The 17,183-nt window shown below is 44.9% G+C and overlaps 1 protein-coding gene across 4 annotated transcripts in view; it reads right to left on the bottom strand.

Moving 5' to 3' along the window:
* Positions 1–17,183, bottom strand: part of CTPS2 (CTP synthase 2) — a 120,647-nt gene that overhangs the window by 47,920 nt on the left and 55,544 nt on the right. For all 4 annotated transcript variants that reach the window (XM_077144881.1, XM_077144882.1, XM_077144880.1 and 1 more), the window contains exon 14: positions 7,657–7,753. In XM_077144881.1, the coding sequence (XP_077000996.1) occupies positions 7,657–7,753 (97 nt within the window). The remainder of the gene's footprint in view (positions 1–7,656; positions 7,754–17,183) is intronic.

The raw sequence follows: 17,183 nt of genomic DNA, 5'->3' as shown, positions 1-17,183 counted from the left end.
GCTTTAGTTTCCTTGGCTGCTCAAGCAAATACCACGACATGAGTAGGGTTAAACAATGAGAATTTATTTGCTCATGGTTTCGAAGCTAAGAAAAAGTCCAAATCAAGGCATCACCAAGGCGATGCCTTCTCCCCAAAGACTGTGACATCCTGGGGCTGGCTGCTGGTGATCCTTGGTCCTCAGCTTGTTACATGGCAAAGCACATGGTAGAGTCTCCTGGTTTCTCCCTTCCCTTCTGGGTATCACTGATGTTCAGTTTCTGGCTGCTCCCTCAGTGGCTTTCTCTCTGTGTGTGTGTCTGAATTTCATTCTGTTTATAAAGGACTCCAGTAATAGCATGAAGATTCTCAAAGTGAGGTCCGGATGTTTCAACTTCTTTTTTCTGTTGCCTCCTGACAATATAAATGTATGGTGGTTTGGAGCTGCATATACCTCAGAAAAACATGTTCTTATAACTTAATCTATTCCTGTGGGTGTGAACCCATTGTAAGCAGGATGTTTTGATAGTGACTTCAGTTAAGATGCGGCCCACCTCAGTCAGGATGGGTCTTCAGCTCCAATCTGACTCTCCTATGACATCTATCTTTGCAACTAATCCAGAGTCTTTTCCTCCTATAGTCAAACATTTCTCTTCTGCTTCCTTCATTACAACAGATAACTTAGCAAATCCAAAACTAGATCCTGCCAATATTAACAAAGACGGTGAAGGAAAAGACAAAAATATTCAAATTAGGATATACAGAATTATATTTTCTGTTGCTCAGATGTGGTGTCTTTCTCTTTAAGCCCAACTCTGCAAGGAAAATCATTACCCTCCCCACTATGTGGGATGCGACAACCAGGGGTGAACACCTCCCTGGCAATGTGGGATATGACTCCCAGAGATGAGCTTGGCATGGGATGAACAATGTCTTCTGGATCAAAAAAGGGAAAAGAAATGTAACAAAATAACGTATCAATGGCTAAGAGAGTCCAAATAGAGTTGAGAGGGAATTCTAGAAGCTACCCTTTTGCAAGCTTCAGCTAGATATTGCTAATTACCACAGTTTGCTAAGCCCCAATCAACATCATTCCTGTTAACCCAAAAGAACATCTAGGGCTCTATCTGAGATTCTACAAAAGTTTCATACACTAAGATTACTTTCCAGAAACCCTTTCCAGATGGGTTTCTAGGCCAGATAAGACCTGAAACCCAGACGGGCCAGCCTCTCCAGAACATCAACTAGTTCCATCTCCCATCCCATATTGTCAATACCCCTTTCCAACATGAAAATGTTCGAATGGGCATAGCCCAAATACCCCTAAAGAGTGGGAGAAAGATCAAAGAAGGAGTTATAACAGAAAAGAAAGGATTTAACAAATGGGCATGACTGCTGAATTATTATATTTATTTTTCTTTTAGTCTCCAGTGTCTTGGAGCAGCTAGAAGAAAAAAACTGAAATTGTAGAACTGTAACCCATACCAAACTCTGAAATCTGTTCTATGACTACTTGTTACAATGTACTTCAAAATTTATTGGGTTTTTTGTATATATGTTATATTTCACAATAAAAAAATGTTAAAATAAAAAAATAATAATTATATCTTAGAGTGTCCAGACTGGTGGGATATCATGTGAACTTTTGCCATTGTATGACCTCTGGCTGCTGCTGGCATTAGGCAAAAAGCAAACTCTGCGTTTGCTGAGATATCCCAGAGGGGACAGGAATGGTGAGGGGTACAGTAGTTAGCAGCACGGACTCTGAAGCCAGACTGCCTGGCTTTAAATTCTACGACACCATTTAGTACATGTGTGGATTTGGGCAAATTACTCAACCTCTCTTGTGCCTCAGTTTCCTGAGCTGTAAAATGGGGATTATGATAATACCTACTTCATAGGGTTGTTGTGAGGATTAAATAAATCAAAATGCATGGAAAAAAATAAATCAAAACCTCTGTCAAAAACTACAATCACTACATGACAGGCTCCATTATCACCTCACCCTCTCATCTTGGCAAAGGCTGCTTTGTGTGTACACAAATGTCTTTTAACTGCTGTGCCAGTATGTTCATCCAATTAGCTTTTAAAACTGCCCAGAACATGCCGCGTGCTAATTAGGCATTATGGGAGCTAGAACTCTCTATGTTTGTGCAGAGACAAACTGGGGTTTGTCTAATTCAGAAATCCCGAGAGCCTGCCCACAAGGTAAATATTTGGAGTGTTCAGTTTGCACAGCATTGGCAGACATACAAATGCTTTAAAATCTTAAATTGCCAACATTTAAAAGCCAAGAGGTTTCACATACAACTCCAGATTTCCAGATTCTCTTAAAAATTTTGAAAACTGGCAAGAGTGGCCCCACAGAACTTCAGGCAACTATCAGGTACAGCAGTTGCTCCTTTGATGGGACAAGTGCTTTTCATTTTCCATTTGCCCCAGTCCCCACCATTCCCTATTGCATCTCTAACCCTGAGGCCCAGGGCTGCCGCTGATTGATGAGCTTAAAGCTGTGGCTTTCCCCACACCTGGCTGACTCCATCATTCCCAGCTGGCCCTCCTGACACTGGGGTTTGCATGCCAAGACCCAGCAGCTCAGTCCTATGGAGAGTCAGTGCTTGGGGCCCTCCTTAAACCAAGCACTGGTTTCAAACTTTCAGAAGTCAAGATGCCCAAGAGTGGGGATTTCACTTTCTGCCCTCACTGATGAAGCACTTCTTGGGCGATCTGGGGCACCTTGCCCCCGGGAAGCTCAGCATGAGGCTGCTTTCAGCTCGGGGAGCTGTTTGAAGCTGTCTAACCCCTTCTTTTTATTAAGGTCCAGCCAGTCATTAGATGTGGTTAAGAGTTTGAGCTCTGCAATCAGCTCGGTGGTTTCCTGACGAGTGAACCCGGCAAGGGAGTTAAGGTTGCTAAGCTTCCTTCTCGTGTGAAATGGCGGCTGGTTCTTAAGGCTGCAGAGAGGCAGAACAGAAATTCTGTCCCTGATGTCTTACTCTCTGGTATGGAGAAAGGGCACGATCGGGGCCAGCAGCATGTTTCTCCCTCTTTATTAGTCTGAGTCTTAGTATGTTGTTTCTTTAATTTTTTTCTTTTTATAAAACATCTTATTTCTTTACATAGCTAAACTCCTCCCCTTTCCCTAATTTTATTTGTCATGACCTGCTTTGTTTCTCAATTTTCTAGTATAAAATACTTTAGTTTGAAATGTTAATCCTTGCCTTTAGCTTGACATTTAGTGTTACATTCTTTTTCATAGCTTTTCTCTCATTTTTTCCCCTCTATTTAGTATTCTGATCTCTCTCTTTTTTTTTTTTTTTTTTGGTATGCTGTATGGTGGGGGTCACATTTCATTCTTTTTCCATGTGACTATCCAGTTATTGCAGCACCATTTGCTGAATTTCTTTTTTTTGTGGGGGGGAGTGCATGGGCTGGGAATCAAACCTGGGTCTCCCATATGGTGGGCAAGAATTCTACCACCGAGCTACCCTTGCACCCCTTCTTATCTCATTTGTAGCATCCCTTTTCTTGGATCTCATTTATTCGTCTAGCAGCCCATACTGGAAGGAGACACGAGGAGGAGGAAGAAGGAGAGCCTGACCAACAAAGAGGGACGCCTGCGCCCACCCCTGCTAGCTAGCCTAGTCTCCCCTCCCACGACACTCCCCCGACGGGACCCCATTTTTAGACCAGGTCGCTGATTGAATTTCACAGGAACTTGGCAAGTCTCAGGTGGACACAACAAACCCTTCACACTTAGGGTCACAACCGCCCCCACTTGGAGGCAGGCGCTGCCGTTATCCGCAAGTCACAGATGCAGACACCGAGGCAGGTGCCGCGCCTGCGGGCTAGGGGTGGAGAGGCCGGCTGCAGGGTCTGACTCCATGTATCCGCCAGCTCCCAGCTGGAAAAGTTTATGCCAGGGCCTGGGATGGTAAGAGCGACAGAAAGGCAATGTGTTGCCTTTATGGAAAAACCTAGGCCCCAGACCCGTGAGCCCCTTCTACCCTGCCACCATGCAAAAGGCAAGAATAAGCAGAGAAGAAAGCCAGCCTGCAACCGCAGTGGGGAGGCTGGCGAGAGATGCTCCCTTCACGGGGCCTCCCGCACTCCAGGCGAATTTGTCACTCAGCAAAATGACAAATGATCGTGTCAAGGGTTTTCAGGGCCCCTACGTCCCTGGTGACCTCGTTTCAACTGATTGGTAAATGACCTCATTAACCCAGCCAAGGTGTTGTGTGACTTTTCTTCCCCTAACAATTGAATCACACCAGGAACTAGACACTATTTTTCTTTATCAACGTGTTGATGAGAAAGCAAAAGCAATTTTTCTAGTCCCTGAACGTTTTTTTTCCCCCACCTTATCCCTCATTTCTTTCGATTCTTTCAAACTTTAGATTCAACCATTCTCCATTTCCAACGTCATTGAGTTTACCCAGATCCTTTAACATTGGACTCATATTCCTCCCTAATTATCAGCCTCTTGCCTCTGTCCTTTCAGAACAAAAACCTTTTCCCCCTCACAGTCAAACAGAGCCAACCCTTTTAGTCAAGTTCTTCTCAACATGAGGAACTGCAGAGAAGGTCCCCAAAAGGAATTAAGTCTGTTCTCAGAGCATTAAATTCTACCAGCTGGGCTGTAGAGCTTTGCTGGCCTCCTGCATCCTAGACTCGGGGTCACGCTTCCTGCTAGTGTCTCCCTAAGGTGCCCTCCCTGCCTCCTCTGCCACCTGACATCTTTCACAGCCTGTGTCAAGCCTTACAGTCCCTGAGTCACCCTCCCTGAGGACAAGGGTCATCTTCTCAGCGCTCTGACAGGAAGCCGCAGTCACCAGTGTGCTGCGCTGCCTTCCTAGTTCCTTCAAATATGTTGTGTTGGTTTCTCAACTGAATCGGACTTCCACAGAGGGCTCATCGGGTGGCCGCTTCCCACCTCAGCCGCCTAACGTGCTCAGACCCTCTCTGTACCCTTCCACCCCTGTGGTGTTCCTTTCATTTGTAAAAGTAAGGGCTCCCTAGCCATTTAGGTGTGGATTCAGGGGGGCAGAGGAGTTAAGCAAATCCTGTATAGATTTTGGAAATGCTTTAAATTAGGTTTTCGCTAATATCACCACTGGAGCACGTACGCCAGATCGTGCGGTATTCAAACACATTCACTGAATGGGTCAGAAAAACATGTTCTTTCTACCTGGTGGCAGTTTGGTCTGAAAAGTTCACAGTCAACGTAGATGAGGACTTGCTTCCCTTTCTGGATGTCTTGGCGACACGTTAGGGACTTGACAAAAAATTCGCCCTCACATCTGTAATACTTTGAAATACTAACAAACAAGTAGTCTGCTGGTCCCTGAATTGCTTTGTACTTTTTTATAGCTCTATCTGTTGTACTCAGTAGAGAGCCATAAGCAAAACTATAGTTTGCAGAGTCTTAAAACCTTCTAACAACAAAGTTCCTTGGTGCATCCTCCTAGCCTCCCTCTCAGCTGAGCTTGAAGCCCTGGATCTCTAGCCAAACCTCCTTCTAGATCCCTCACTCTGCAAAGCACCCCATTTCATACTTAACTGCTGTGTGCCATTTCTCCCAGCTCTTCAAGAGTCATCTAATGAGTTAATCCAGCAAGGTGCCACGATAAGGAGACAAGTCCTACCCTCTAACTTCCCAAGTAAAATGTATTTTTTTAATTAAGGAACAATTTACACTCAATAAAATCCACAGATGTGTAGGGGAGAGTGGGGGATGAGTTTTCAAAACTATAAAGTGTATTATTTTAGAAGTTTCACTCTGGAGAGTGACTCCATTTCCTCAACTGAAAAATAAAGATGGTGGATCAAATGGCTTCTGAAAGCCCTTCTAGGTTTCATTCTTCATTACCAAGTAGGGCATGTAAGTATGGGTGAGGAAGATATTGTCCTTCAGTCTTCACAGGACAAGAGATCTCCTCCTCTGTCCTCAGCCACAGGCTTCATTCAATGCCTGGTTCTTTCCCTTAGACCACTGGCAGTGGTGGCAGTGTGGTGGTGATGGTGGAGGTGGAGATAGAGGTAGAGGTGGGGGGGGAGCAGGAGGGAACATGAGAGGGATGGTGGTGGTGATGGAGGTGGAGATGCTGGTAGAGGTGGTGGTGGTGGAGGTGGTAGTGATGGTGGAGGTAGAGATGGAAGTGGTGGGGGAGGGAGGGGCGTGGGAGGGATGGTGGTGGTGGTGGAAGTGGAGATGGTGGTGGTGGTGGAGGTGGTAGAGATGGTGGTTGTAGTGGTAGAGGTAGTTGTGGTAGTGGTAGAGGTGGAGGTAGAGGTGGTGGTAGAGGAGGTAGAAGTGGTAGAGGTGGTGATGGTGGTGGTAGAGGTGGTATTGATAGTGACAGAGGTGGAGGTAGAGGTGGTGGTAGAGGAGGAGGAGGTGGTAGAGTTGGTGATGGTGGTGGTGGTAGTGGGTGGAGGTGGTGGTGGATGGAGGTGGTGGTGAAGGTGGTGGCAGAGGTGATGGAGGTGGTAGTGGGTGGAGGTGGTGATGGTGGTATAAGTGGAAGTGGAGGTAGAGGTGGTGGTGGTAGTGGTAGAGGTGGAGATGGAGGTAATGGTATAGTGGAGGAGGAGGTAGAGGTGGTAGAGGTGGTGATGGTGGTGGTGGTAGTGGTGGTGGTAAGGGTGGAGGTGATGGAGGTGGTAGTGGAGGTGGTGGTGGTGGTGGAGGGGGAGGTGGTGGAAGTGTAGGTGGTGATGGTGGTGGTGGTGCTGATGGAAGTGGTGGAGGTGGTAGTTGTAGACATGTTGGTAGAGGTAGAGGTGGTGGAAGAGGTGGAAGTGGAGGTGTAGAGGTGGTAGAGGTGGTGGAGGGTAGAGGTGGAGGTGGTGATGGTGGTGGTGGTGGTGGTGGTAGTGGTGACAGTAGTTAACTAGGACCCAGCCTGCAGGTCAAATCCAAGCCGCTGCCTGCTTTTATTCAGCCTTGGTACTGAGAGTGGTTTTCACATTTTTAAAAGGTTTTGGAAAAAAATCAAAAGAATACTATTTAGTGACACATGAAGATTATATGATAATCACCTTTCATTGTGCATAAATAAAGTTGTATTGGCACACAGCCATGCCCATTCATTTACATGTCAGGCCTGGCTGTTTTTGTGCTACAAGGGCAGAGTGGAGGAGTTGTGACAGAGACTGTCTGGCCCACAAGGCTGAAAATATTTACTCTCAGGCCCTTTGCAGGAACAGCTTACCGAGCCCAGGCTTAGGTTTACCTAATGGGCTTTGGGCAGGTAGCGCCCTCCTGCTAACGGAGCTCTGAGCCCTGGGCAGTATAGCCTCGAGGATAACATCATGGGGGGAGGGGTCACTTTCCAGCAATTAAAGTACATAATCAAGGGCCCTTTTTGTTCTTGCTAATACAGCAAGAAGAAATATAAAACTTAATACTAGCAAAAATTCTACAGAAGCAGGAATATCACAGGACGGTGGTGAGCGAGTGGACTCTGGAAGTCAGAGGACACCGAGGGCAGGTGGAGACAGGTGAGCGGGAGGAGACAGGTGAGCAGGAAGGCTGGAGCTCCTGGAGAAGCTTCAAGGGAAAGTGGGAGGGGAGGTGGAGGCCCCGAGACCGCTCCGGGCGGGCCCTCACAAGGCCGAGCACGATCAGGTGAACCGCTCCCACCTTGTTTCAAAAGACACCATCCAGGCAACTTACTTAATATTGAGTTTTCAGTTTTGAAAACTGTTCTTCTTATTCCCAGCCTCATGGTTCCTCCCAGATTGCCAGGGTGGTGTTCCGGCATATCAATCACCTTAGAAAACAAAACAAGGCTGGTTTTGCCATCATGTACAAATTTGATTTCCCTGGTTTTAAGCCTTACTTGTGTAGGCATGTTCATTGTGTAAGGATGCTTCCTAAACCATAAAATCTGGTAAATCCCTCCAAGGTTCCTCTTCGAATAGGCCGCCCCGCCCCACTTTATACCCTTCTCACATGCTTCTTCTGATTCAGCTTTGCTGCTCATCTTTCATTCAAATCACTCATAAAAAAATTATCAGGCACATCTTTATGACGGTCCGCCTGACATTACTCATCTTGTCAGCTCCAGGCAATGTTCACACTTCAAATTCTGAAGTCTGGGGACTTCCACTCCTATCTCCATGTCTCTCCCATGGTAACAGCCTTCTTCCCACTGCTTTCCCTAAAGAGTTCCCATAAGCCAATCCGCCGATCCTTGTGGAAAAGTATACCAAAAGGATTTATTTGTAGGAAACCATTAGAATGATTTGCTTTAGAAAAAAAAAGTAATGTACTCCATTCTAAGCCATTCCACAGGCCAGAAATCCAGGTGCCACCCTTGCTGTCTCCCTCTCCCTCATATCCAATCAGTCAAGTGCCATCAGTTTACCCCTCCAGGCTGCATGCATCCATCCACTTCTCCCCAGCCCCTGACCAACACCCAACCTCAGCCCCTCACCCAGCCTCTGGCGAGAGCTGAGTCACTAACCTCCCAAATCCCCATGGCCCCAGTCCACCCCGCTCACTGCAGGCAGAGTGCTGAGTCAGATGGTCAATCTTGAAAGGGGATCCCTCCTGCTCGAAATCCTTGCCTGGCTTCCCACTGACGCCCTGCATGAAGCCAGCCCAACCTAACCCTCCAGCTTCACCTCCCACTGCTTTCCCCTCCTGTCTTCAGCTCTGGTCGCCACGGCCTCCGTTCAGTTCCTCAGGTGGATGTTCTTTCTTCCCGCTTGGGGACTTTGGACATGCTGTTCCCTCTGCCGGGAACACATCTTCTCCCACTTGCCTACCCTCTTTGGCTAATTTAAGCCATCCTCAACCTTGAGATCTCAGCTCAAAAATATCCTGGAGCCGCCTCAGTCTACTCAGGGGCCTCCATTCGCACCCTCACAGCATGCAGCTCCTCCCCAGGCCCGCAGTTCTCCCCACTGGGTCCTGACCCTGCACTTGGGGTGCTAGACTCTAAACCTTTGAGGACCGAGACAGCGTTCCTTTTCCTCACCATTGCATGCCCAGCCCCTGGCATAGGGGGCCGTGGCAAGCATGGAATGAAGGAATGCATGGATGAATAAATGAATGAACAAACATAAGTCATTTCTGACTTATCTTTATGATTACTTCAGACATTCAAAAAGTCCCTTCTCATTAGTCATTGGATGGTTTGTTTTTTGTTTGTTTGCTTGTTTTCTTTTCTGTTCACTATGATCTCGTGAAGTTGCTTGAACAGACTACAATTGGGTGAGTCAATCTGTTCTAATGGAATTGCTCAGGCTCCCCTCTCACAGCACCTTTCTTTTCTTTTATCCCCCACCCCCACCCCACACACCCTAACTGCCATAGTATTGCTTCATACGAGTCCTTGGCAACTGGGATCTCCTGAGGTGAATTTTTTTCCAAGAATATGTCTGATCTTATCAGTGCCCTGGAAGAACTTTTGAAGCCATCTGAACCCTGTGTCCTAAGTATGCTCCAGGGGTCACTGGGGAGAAGGGGTGGAGAGAAAACTTACTACGTTCCTCATCAGACCGAATGCTCAATTCTGAAGTGCTCCTGACCTTGACATATCTTTCCTATCTTGTTGACTAATCATGGCTCGATTACATATTGCTGAAATGAGGTGAGAGAGGGCATTAGGTTCCAGTTTACAAAGCTGAGCTATTTCTAGACACCCAGCCCATCTATGTATCATCTAGGAAAGGACAGATCAGATAGTACCACCTGCCATAGACTCCTAATAAGCCCTCAGTTTATTCAGAGCCTCAGTTTCCACTTAAGTTTAAGGCAACCCTTTGCCTTCTTGTTAGAATGTCATGTTATTCCTCAGTCCACCCTTCCCAATAGATTTGGATCCGTCTGTTCAGAAAATCTTTGAATGTAGTTTGGTCAGACATTGGCAGGTTTGGTATTCAAGAAATGTTCCAGTATGAACCATTCAGAATAGAGCAAATTGATTCAACAAAGAATAGGAAATCTACCTTGCTATCTACTTGTGATGAACCTGACAAACAGCTCAAGACCAGAAAGCATTTCGAAGATTAAAGTGGGGAGAAGTAGGATGTCAGGAAAAGGGAAACACAGTGGGTTTCGGGGCTGCCAAACATTTTTCCAACATAGGGGGAGGTCTGAAAAAGTTCCTGGAAGAGCAATATGAGAATATAATTTCAAAACACTGAGGTAAATACCTAGAGAAATAGCTAGAAGAGTTGAGAGTGGTAGAGACAAGGTGAGGATTACTGAATTTTTCATTAGAGGCCTTTTGGAACGGCTGACATTTTCAACTTGTGCACAGTGTTATTTTAATAAAAATTAAAAATTGAAGGCATAAATATGGAAGTGTATTACTTAGGCTTTTCACTAGGGTATGAGCTCATATGATCCCTGCTGTTTTCAGAAGCAAAAAATACCAACTTCTCTTGAAATGAGAGCCCAGAAAGAAATGCCAAGGGGTAGCAGCCACAGTGATCCCCTGATTGAGACTTGCTAGGACAGAAATCACTGGAGAGGGCAAAGGAAATGTTAGAGGATTGGTGGAGGAGCAGGTGGATGTAGGTCTCCAATTCCAAATGATGCCCTGAACATTAATTAGTAAAAGGAGAAGAGCAGGGTGGGAATCGACAGGGAAATTGCCAATGGAAGGGGGAACGAGAATACTCTTCCAGGTCCTGGCTGAGGAGGCCTCATCCTCCGATGCCCATCACATGCTCAGTAGGACATCACTTGCCAGGCATCAGTTGCTGGGGTCAGTGCAAGGCAAAAGGTCGGGGAAGGCACAACCCAGCTGGCTGCTCTGCAGAGTTATGTGACAAGCCTACAAGCCCTGACAATGACAGTAACACTGCCTCTTGGGTTCTAAGCAACCAAGAAGAACGAGATGGTGTTTTTGTTCCTTTTGTTCCTTCCACAAAAAGCCTGAGAGACGGGAGAACAACCCAGTTCCAAAACCTACCTGTTTTATCATTACTGGGGAGCGTAAAGAAAAGAACCTCAAATACACGTTCGTTTTCACCTGAAATGTTCCCAATAACCCCAAAACCTCAAAGCTAAGAAGAAAATGCCTCTTGCGTTGCAAAAGATTTACCCCAGCTCCTTTAATTTTATGTAAATACTGGTTATCATCCAATTACCACTAGAGATCCATCCTTTCTTGGCATCAAGCATAAGAAAAATAAAAAAAAAGAAAAAGATCAATTAGTAATGAATATTGATGGTAATAAAGCTTTAGGAGATGTAAAAGTGCCCTATAAAGATAAATATGGCACTAATTAGCCTTTCTACCACCCACATGGAAAGGGTAATGGGTTCAAGACTGGACTACATCCCAGCTGCTTTAAACAACATCTCGGAAGGTAGGGTGGCTTACTAAGTGGCATGTGCACATGCAGGTGAGCCTCCTGCCCTGCCCCCTGGTAAGCCCGGCTGCCTGTCACCCCTTGCCTTTGGACATCTCATCAGGGGACAATGGGGCGGCGACTGCTTACAGACCCTTTCTGGTCTCTTAGGCAACACACAGTGATTCTCTCAGCCTTTCTAGTATTCTTTACGAGGATCTGAGTATTCTTTACAAGAATTCCCCAATCCATTCCTTTCTTATTGCAATTAGGTCTTTCATTCATTTTTTTTCCCCAAGACTGTTTCTGATTTCGATTATGAGTCACAGTCAAGTTGGGCACAAAGCCTACACCAATCTTAGATGGATGTGACATTACCTGATGCTGCCGCAGGGGTGGATCAAATCTGAACTCTTCGGTGGGCCACTCAAGTGCCACCTCCCTCAGGAGCCTGGTCCAGCTCGGCTCTCCCCAAGTGCTCTAACCTGTGGGTTCTACCTCAGCCAGATGGTCAGCTGCTTCTCGGCTGCCCGCCCCACTATGCTGCTACACCCATACTTTCCTCTTCCCTGCTTTTCCCAAGGTGCCCTCTCCCCACCATTCCATGCAGGCTCAGGCTTCCAGCCCCCCTCCAGGTCTCCTGACTCCCCCATCGTTAACACCACTGGTCCCACTCTCCTTACCAACTAAATAATCAAGACACTGTTCATCAATGTTGAGTTAGACCTTGTGGTCAGTGAATCCTGGTCCTCTAAAGAGGTCCACATCTTACTCCTAGTCCCTGGAGCCTGTGACTATGTTATTCTATGTGGCAAAAGAGCTTTCGCAGGGGTGATTAAATTAAGGACGTTGAGATGGGAGATCACTCTGGATTATCCAGGTGAGTCCAACGTAATCACCAGGGACCTGATAAGCAGTGTCAAAGTTAGAAAAAGTAAGGTGTCAATGGAAACAGAAAGAGACTGGAAGATGCTATGGTGTTGTTTGTGAAGATGGAGGAAGGGGTCATGAGCCATAGAATGCAGGTGGCCTCTTTGTGCCAATTTTAGATGACTGAGACATCTAAAACCGAAGCTGGAAAAGGCAAGGAAAGAGATTCATCCCTGGAGCTTCCATAAGAAGCTCCCACTTTATAATTCTGACCTCCAAAACTCTTTGTAAGAGAATAAATTTACATGGTTTCAAGCCACAAAGTTGGTGGTAATTTGTTACAGCAGCCACAGGAAACTGATACAGTCTTTTATCACATGCAGGTCTGACCTCCTCCATTATTTCACATGGGTTCTCCAGAAACCTAAGTGTGAGCTCATCAAGCGCAAGGACTAGAGCTTTCTCTTCTTCTATATCCCCACCAGTGCACAGTGCAGTGTTATGGTCAGATCAAGTTCTCAACAACCAAATCTCCCCCATTGTTTTAAGTTGATCAAGAACTAAGAGAGGTAGTCAGTGGTCTCTGATTGCTCTGTGCTGCAGGCATGTCATCTCGGCAGACAGACAGGGGAAGGTCAGGACCCTCCCCCAAGGCAGAGTGCACCACTGGGCCCAGTCGCCTCCCACCTGACTTGGGACACATTTACTGTCCACGCTTGTCTTCCAACCTGCCACATCACCAGCAGTGTGAGGATAGGATCCGCAATGGAGAAAGCCATTCACAGTCCTATAGGTATGTCAATAGTCCCTGATCCTTTAAACATGTTTGTTTCCACCAGGAAAAGAAGGCCTATATTTCTTCCATCAGGAAAAGAACCTTTTTACACGTTCAAATAAAAATCCTACCTCTGGGCCTAATGCTGATAGTGTACAGTGCTTTTCATGGAAAGGCAGGATGGGACAACAAGAATGAGGTGTAAATCAAAATGACTTTCACTTGAATTCAATTATCTTTTTTTGTGTGTGTGTCTGATGGGTGACCCTATTTAGCACACTAACTTGGACTAAGGAAGAAAACAAGTCAAACACCTCATGGTTGAAATACCCATTCAGCCCAGACGTGGATGGCCAGAGAACAAGCCCAGTGGTGTTAGCAGGATGGACGAAAACCTGGTCTGAGATTATAACTATAAATGGTGAGTCAAGCTAAAGAATTTCCTCCCTGTTGCCCAAACCTACAAATTTCTTAATCTCTTTCACCAACTTCCCATTGTCACAGACCTTTTCCATTTTATCCAATACAGCCACTCCTAGCAAGCAGTAGGGTTAGGTCTAGGAAAAATAAGCAAGTTTGGAAAAACCACCTAGAGTTTAATGTTTTCCATGAAATCCTAGTATTTCCCATACCAGAAAGTTAACAAAGCAATCTGAGGTTTGTTAGCAAAGGTTCCATGTACCAAGATTACTTTCCAGAAACTTACAACCTCCAGACAGTTCCTAGGGCAGATAAGTTCTGAAACCCAGAGGGGCCAGCCTCTCCAGAACATCAACTAGTTCCATCCCCCCCCTCCCATACGATCAACACCCCTTTCCAACGTGAAAAAATTAGAATGGGCATAACCCAAATACCCCTAAAGATTGGGAGAAAGATCAAAGGAGAAGGAGGAGTTATAACAGAGAAGACAGGATTTAACAAATGAGTACGACTACTGAATCAGTATATTGATATTTCTTTCAGTCTCCAGTGTCTTGGATCAGCTAGAAGGAAAAACCTAACATTGTAGATTTGCAACCCATACTAAACTCTGAAATCTGTTCTACAACCAATTGTTGCAATGTGCTTTGCAATTTACTGCTTTTTTGTGTATGTGTTATTTTTCATAATAAAAAAACTTCTATAGAGAAGAAAGTAGATAGTGGTTGTCTAGGGGAGAATGGAGGAATTGGGGGGTGGTGATGGCTAATGGCTGAGGTTTCTTTTGGGCTTCACGCAAATATTCTAAAACAGATTGTGGTGATGTTACACAATTCTGTTAATAAACTAACACTCGGTGAACTGTAGGTTCCAAATAGGTGAACTGTATGGTGCAGAATCTCAATAAAGCTATTAAAAAAAATAACTAAGAAAGAAAGTTAACAAAGCAGATGGGTTAAGCCTTGGACGACACAGGTTCATCCCCACCACAGACCTGAGGGCACCACATGAGATCAAGGAGAGATTCCAGATCCTTCGGCTAGAGGACGTTCCCGTCAGGGAGGGGCCGGGGCCTGGGGGCTGAGAGCACAGGCCTTGGGCCCGCTCCTGAACGCCTCTGCAGACTGTGGGCCACAGCGCCTCCGCCTCATAGGGGCCTAGCCAGGGGCCCAGGGGATGCTAAAGGTCAGGTGTCCAGCACTGCGTGGTATCAGGCAACTACACGCTCAGGACACTCCGGGACCGAACCACCAAGGGTGCACACAGGCGAGAGGATGGGACTCACCCAGATCAAGAGTAGGAAGGGAAAAGAGAGTGAGCTTTGCACTGGGCGCCAGCACGGGCACTCTTCTCTCCAGACCCCACTGGGTACGTTGCTTCCTTGGAAGGAGGGCTGCATTTCAGTATTCAGGGTGTCTCTTTCACTGCAGGAGCAAATATAGCTAGAGCCCAAGGACAGCATTTCATGGCCATTCTGGGTTTCCAGAGGGACATTTTGAGACACTCCCTGCTGTGGACTTCGGGCAGGATAACACCAGTAGGGAAGCCTATGGTACCCAGGCATTTTAAAATAAGGTGCTTCTTAGCTCTCCTAGGAAAAAAATACATATTGCCTGTCCAAAGATCAAGCAATTGAACAACGAAGCATTAAATAACCTTTGCCTCTCCGTTTTTCCATTACTAACCCATGCCTGTCACTTTTTCCCCTTCTCCAGTTTCAAAATGCGCTCTCTTGAACACACCCTGTATTTATCTTTCTTCTGCATATATGTTTAGTTAATGTTTCATGAGAATATCTATTGGTGGATTGTTTGTTTCCGACCGCAGGTTGACCGTCATGTTTTTGAGTCGACGGGTAAAAAGGAAAGTAAGAGACAAGAGATGCAACTGGTGGAGGTGAGCAATTTTGAGAAGTGAAAATTTTGAGAAGATTCATGGGTTCTTTTTCAAATTATGTTAGCAGTGACCAGAAGCAGAAATTCTGACACCTAACAGCATTGGGCCGGTTTTAATGAGCAGTCTTCCCTGGAAACAAGAGCTTTTAGCCTAAAAGACTAGAAATTAACCAAAACTGTTCCAAACATTTTTCTTAAAACACAATTTCATACATACACATATACATACACACTCACAACACACACACCATATGTTGTGTGCTAGATATGTCATTTTTTACATATATAACATGTGTTCTCTATCATGTATAACATACATTCTGCATAACATATATCATGTGTAGTTATTCAAGTCTCATATGATTATTAAGATCATTTCTTCAATATAGATTCAAGGAATATAATCAACCACCATGTTGATTTTAGTTCACAAGTGGTAATTTGCAAGCACAGGCAACTTGGGTGCTAGTTCAACAGTTGGAGAGATTTTAATACGGGCTGAGATCACGGCATTGTGGTTCTGTAGGAGAATGCCTTTGCTCTTGGGAGACAGACGCTGAGATAGTTAGGGGGAAGTGTCTGATGGCTCCAATTAATTCCCAAATGGCTTGGGGTTAGGACGGGGGGTGGGATATAACACGACTAGGAAAGAGAAAAGTAGATGTGAAAATGCCAACAAATAGTAAATCAAGGTGAAACGTCAATTGTCATTCATTCTACTGTGCTTGCAACTTTTCCGCAGATTTGAAATTGTGTAAAACGATGTGCAGGAAAAAGATCTATCTTGTTATGACTACTTAACAAAAGCCTACTACTTCATCCCAGATTAAACAATATAAGTATAAGAAACACAGGAAATTCTCTAAAATCTTGACTAAAATGCATTACCAAAATCAGAATATTTTTGTCTAAAATCTTACAACTGAAAACAAACCACCTATCTTTACACCAGAAACTGAATTAATACACATTCTATCTTGGTGCCTAGCAAATTTAAATAATCTGCAGTAAAAGCAAGACTATCTTGTACCGGAGAGTGATAATGCATGGCATGATAAACACTCAAGACTGCTGGGGAAGCTTTTAAGGAACCCTATAAGATTTCACTTGTTCTCCAATGTAAATAAGGACCTAGAATTTTAGAGCTGTAAAGCACCAGAGAGCAATACAGACCAATAGTTCAATCCTCAGTTTGTGCATGATATAATGGAGGCCCAGAGAAAATCGCAAAAGTGTTTAAAGGCTGTTAAGTGTTTTGTTGTTGTTGTTGTTGTTGTTGTATTTACTTATTTTTTTTATTTATGATACATAACCACATTACAAACACCAACATTCTTACCATATGATCATTCCGGTTATATAATCAATAATACAATATCATCACATAGGTGCATATTCATCATCATGATCATTTCTTAGAAGATTTGCATCAATTCAGAAAAGGAAATAAAGAGAAAACAAAAAAATTCATACATACCATACCTCTTACCCCTCCCCTTCATTGATCACTAGCATTTCAAACTACTAAATTTATTTTAACATTTTTTCCCCCTATTATTTATTTTTATTCCATATGTTCTACTCTTCTGTTGATACAGTAGCTAAAAGGAGCATCAGACACAAGGTTTTCACATTCACAGAGTCTCATTGTGAAAGCTATGTCATTGTTCAATCATCATCAAGAAACATGGCTACTGGAACACAGCTCTACATTTTCAGGCAGTTCCCTCCAGCCTCTCCGCTACATCTTGAACAACAAGGTGATATCTACTTAATGCATAAGAATAACCTCCAGGATAACCTCTCGACTCTGTTTAGAATCTCTCAGCCGTTAACACTTAGTCTCATTTCACTCTTCCCCGTTTGGTCGAGAAGGTTCTCTCAATCCCTTGATGCTGAGTCTCAGCTCATTCCAGGATCTCTGTTCCATGT

The sequence above is a fragment of the Tamandua tetradactyla genome, chromosome X (assembly GCF_023851605.1).
Source record: "Tamandua tetradactyla isolate mTamTet1 chromosome X, mTamTet1.pri, whole genome shotgun sequence".
NCBI classification, from domain to species: Eukaryota; Metazoa; Chordata; class Mammalia; order Pilosa; family Myrmecophagidae; genus Tamandua; species Tamandua tetradactyla.
This window is presented reverse-complemented; position numbering and strand designations above follow the sequence as displayed.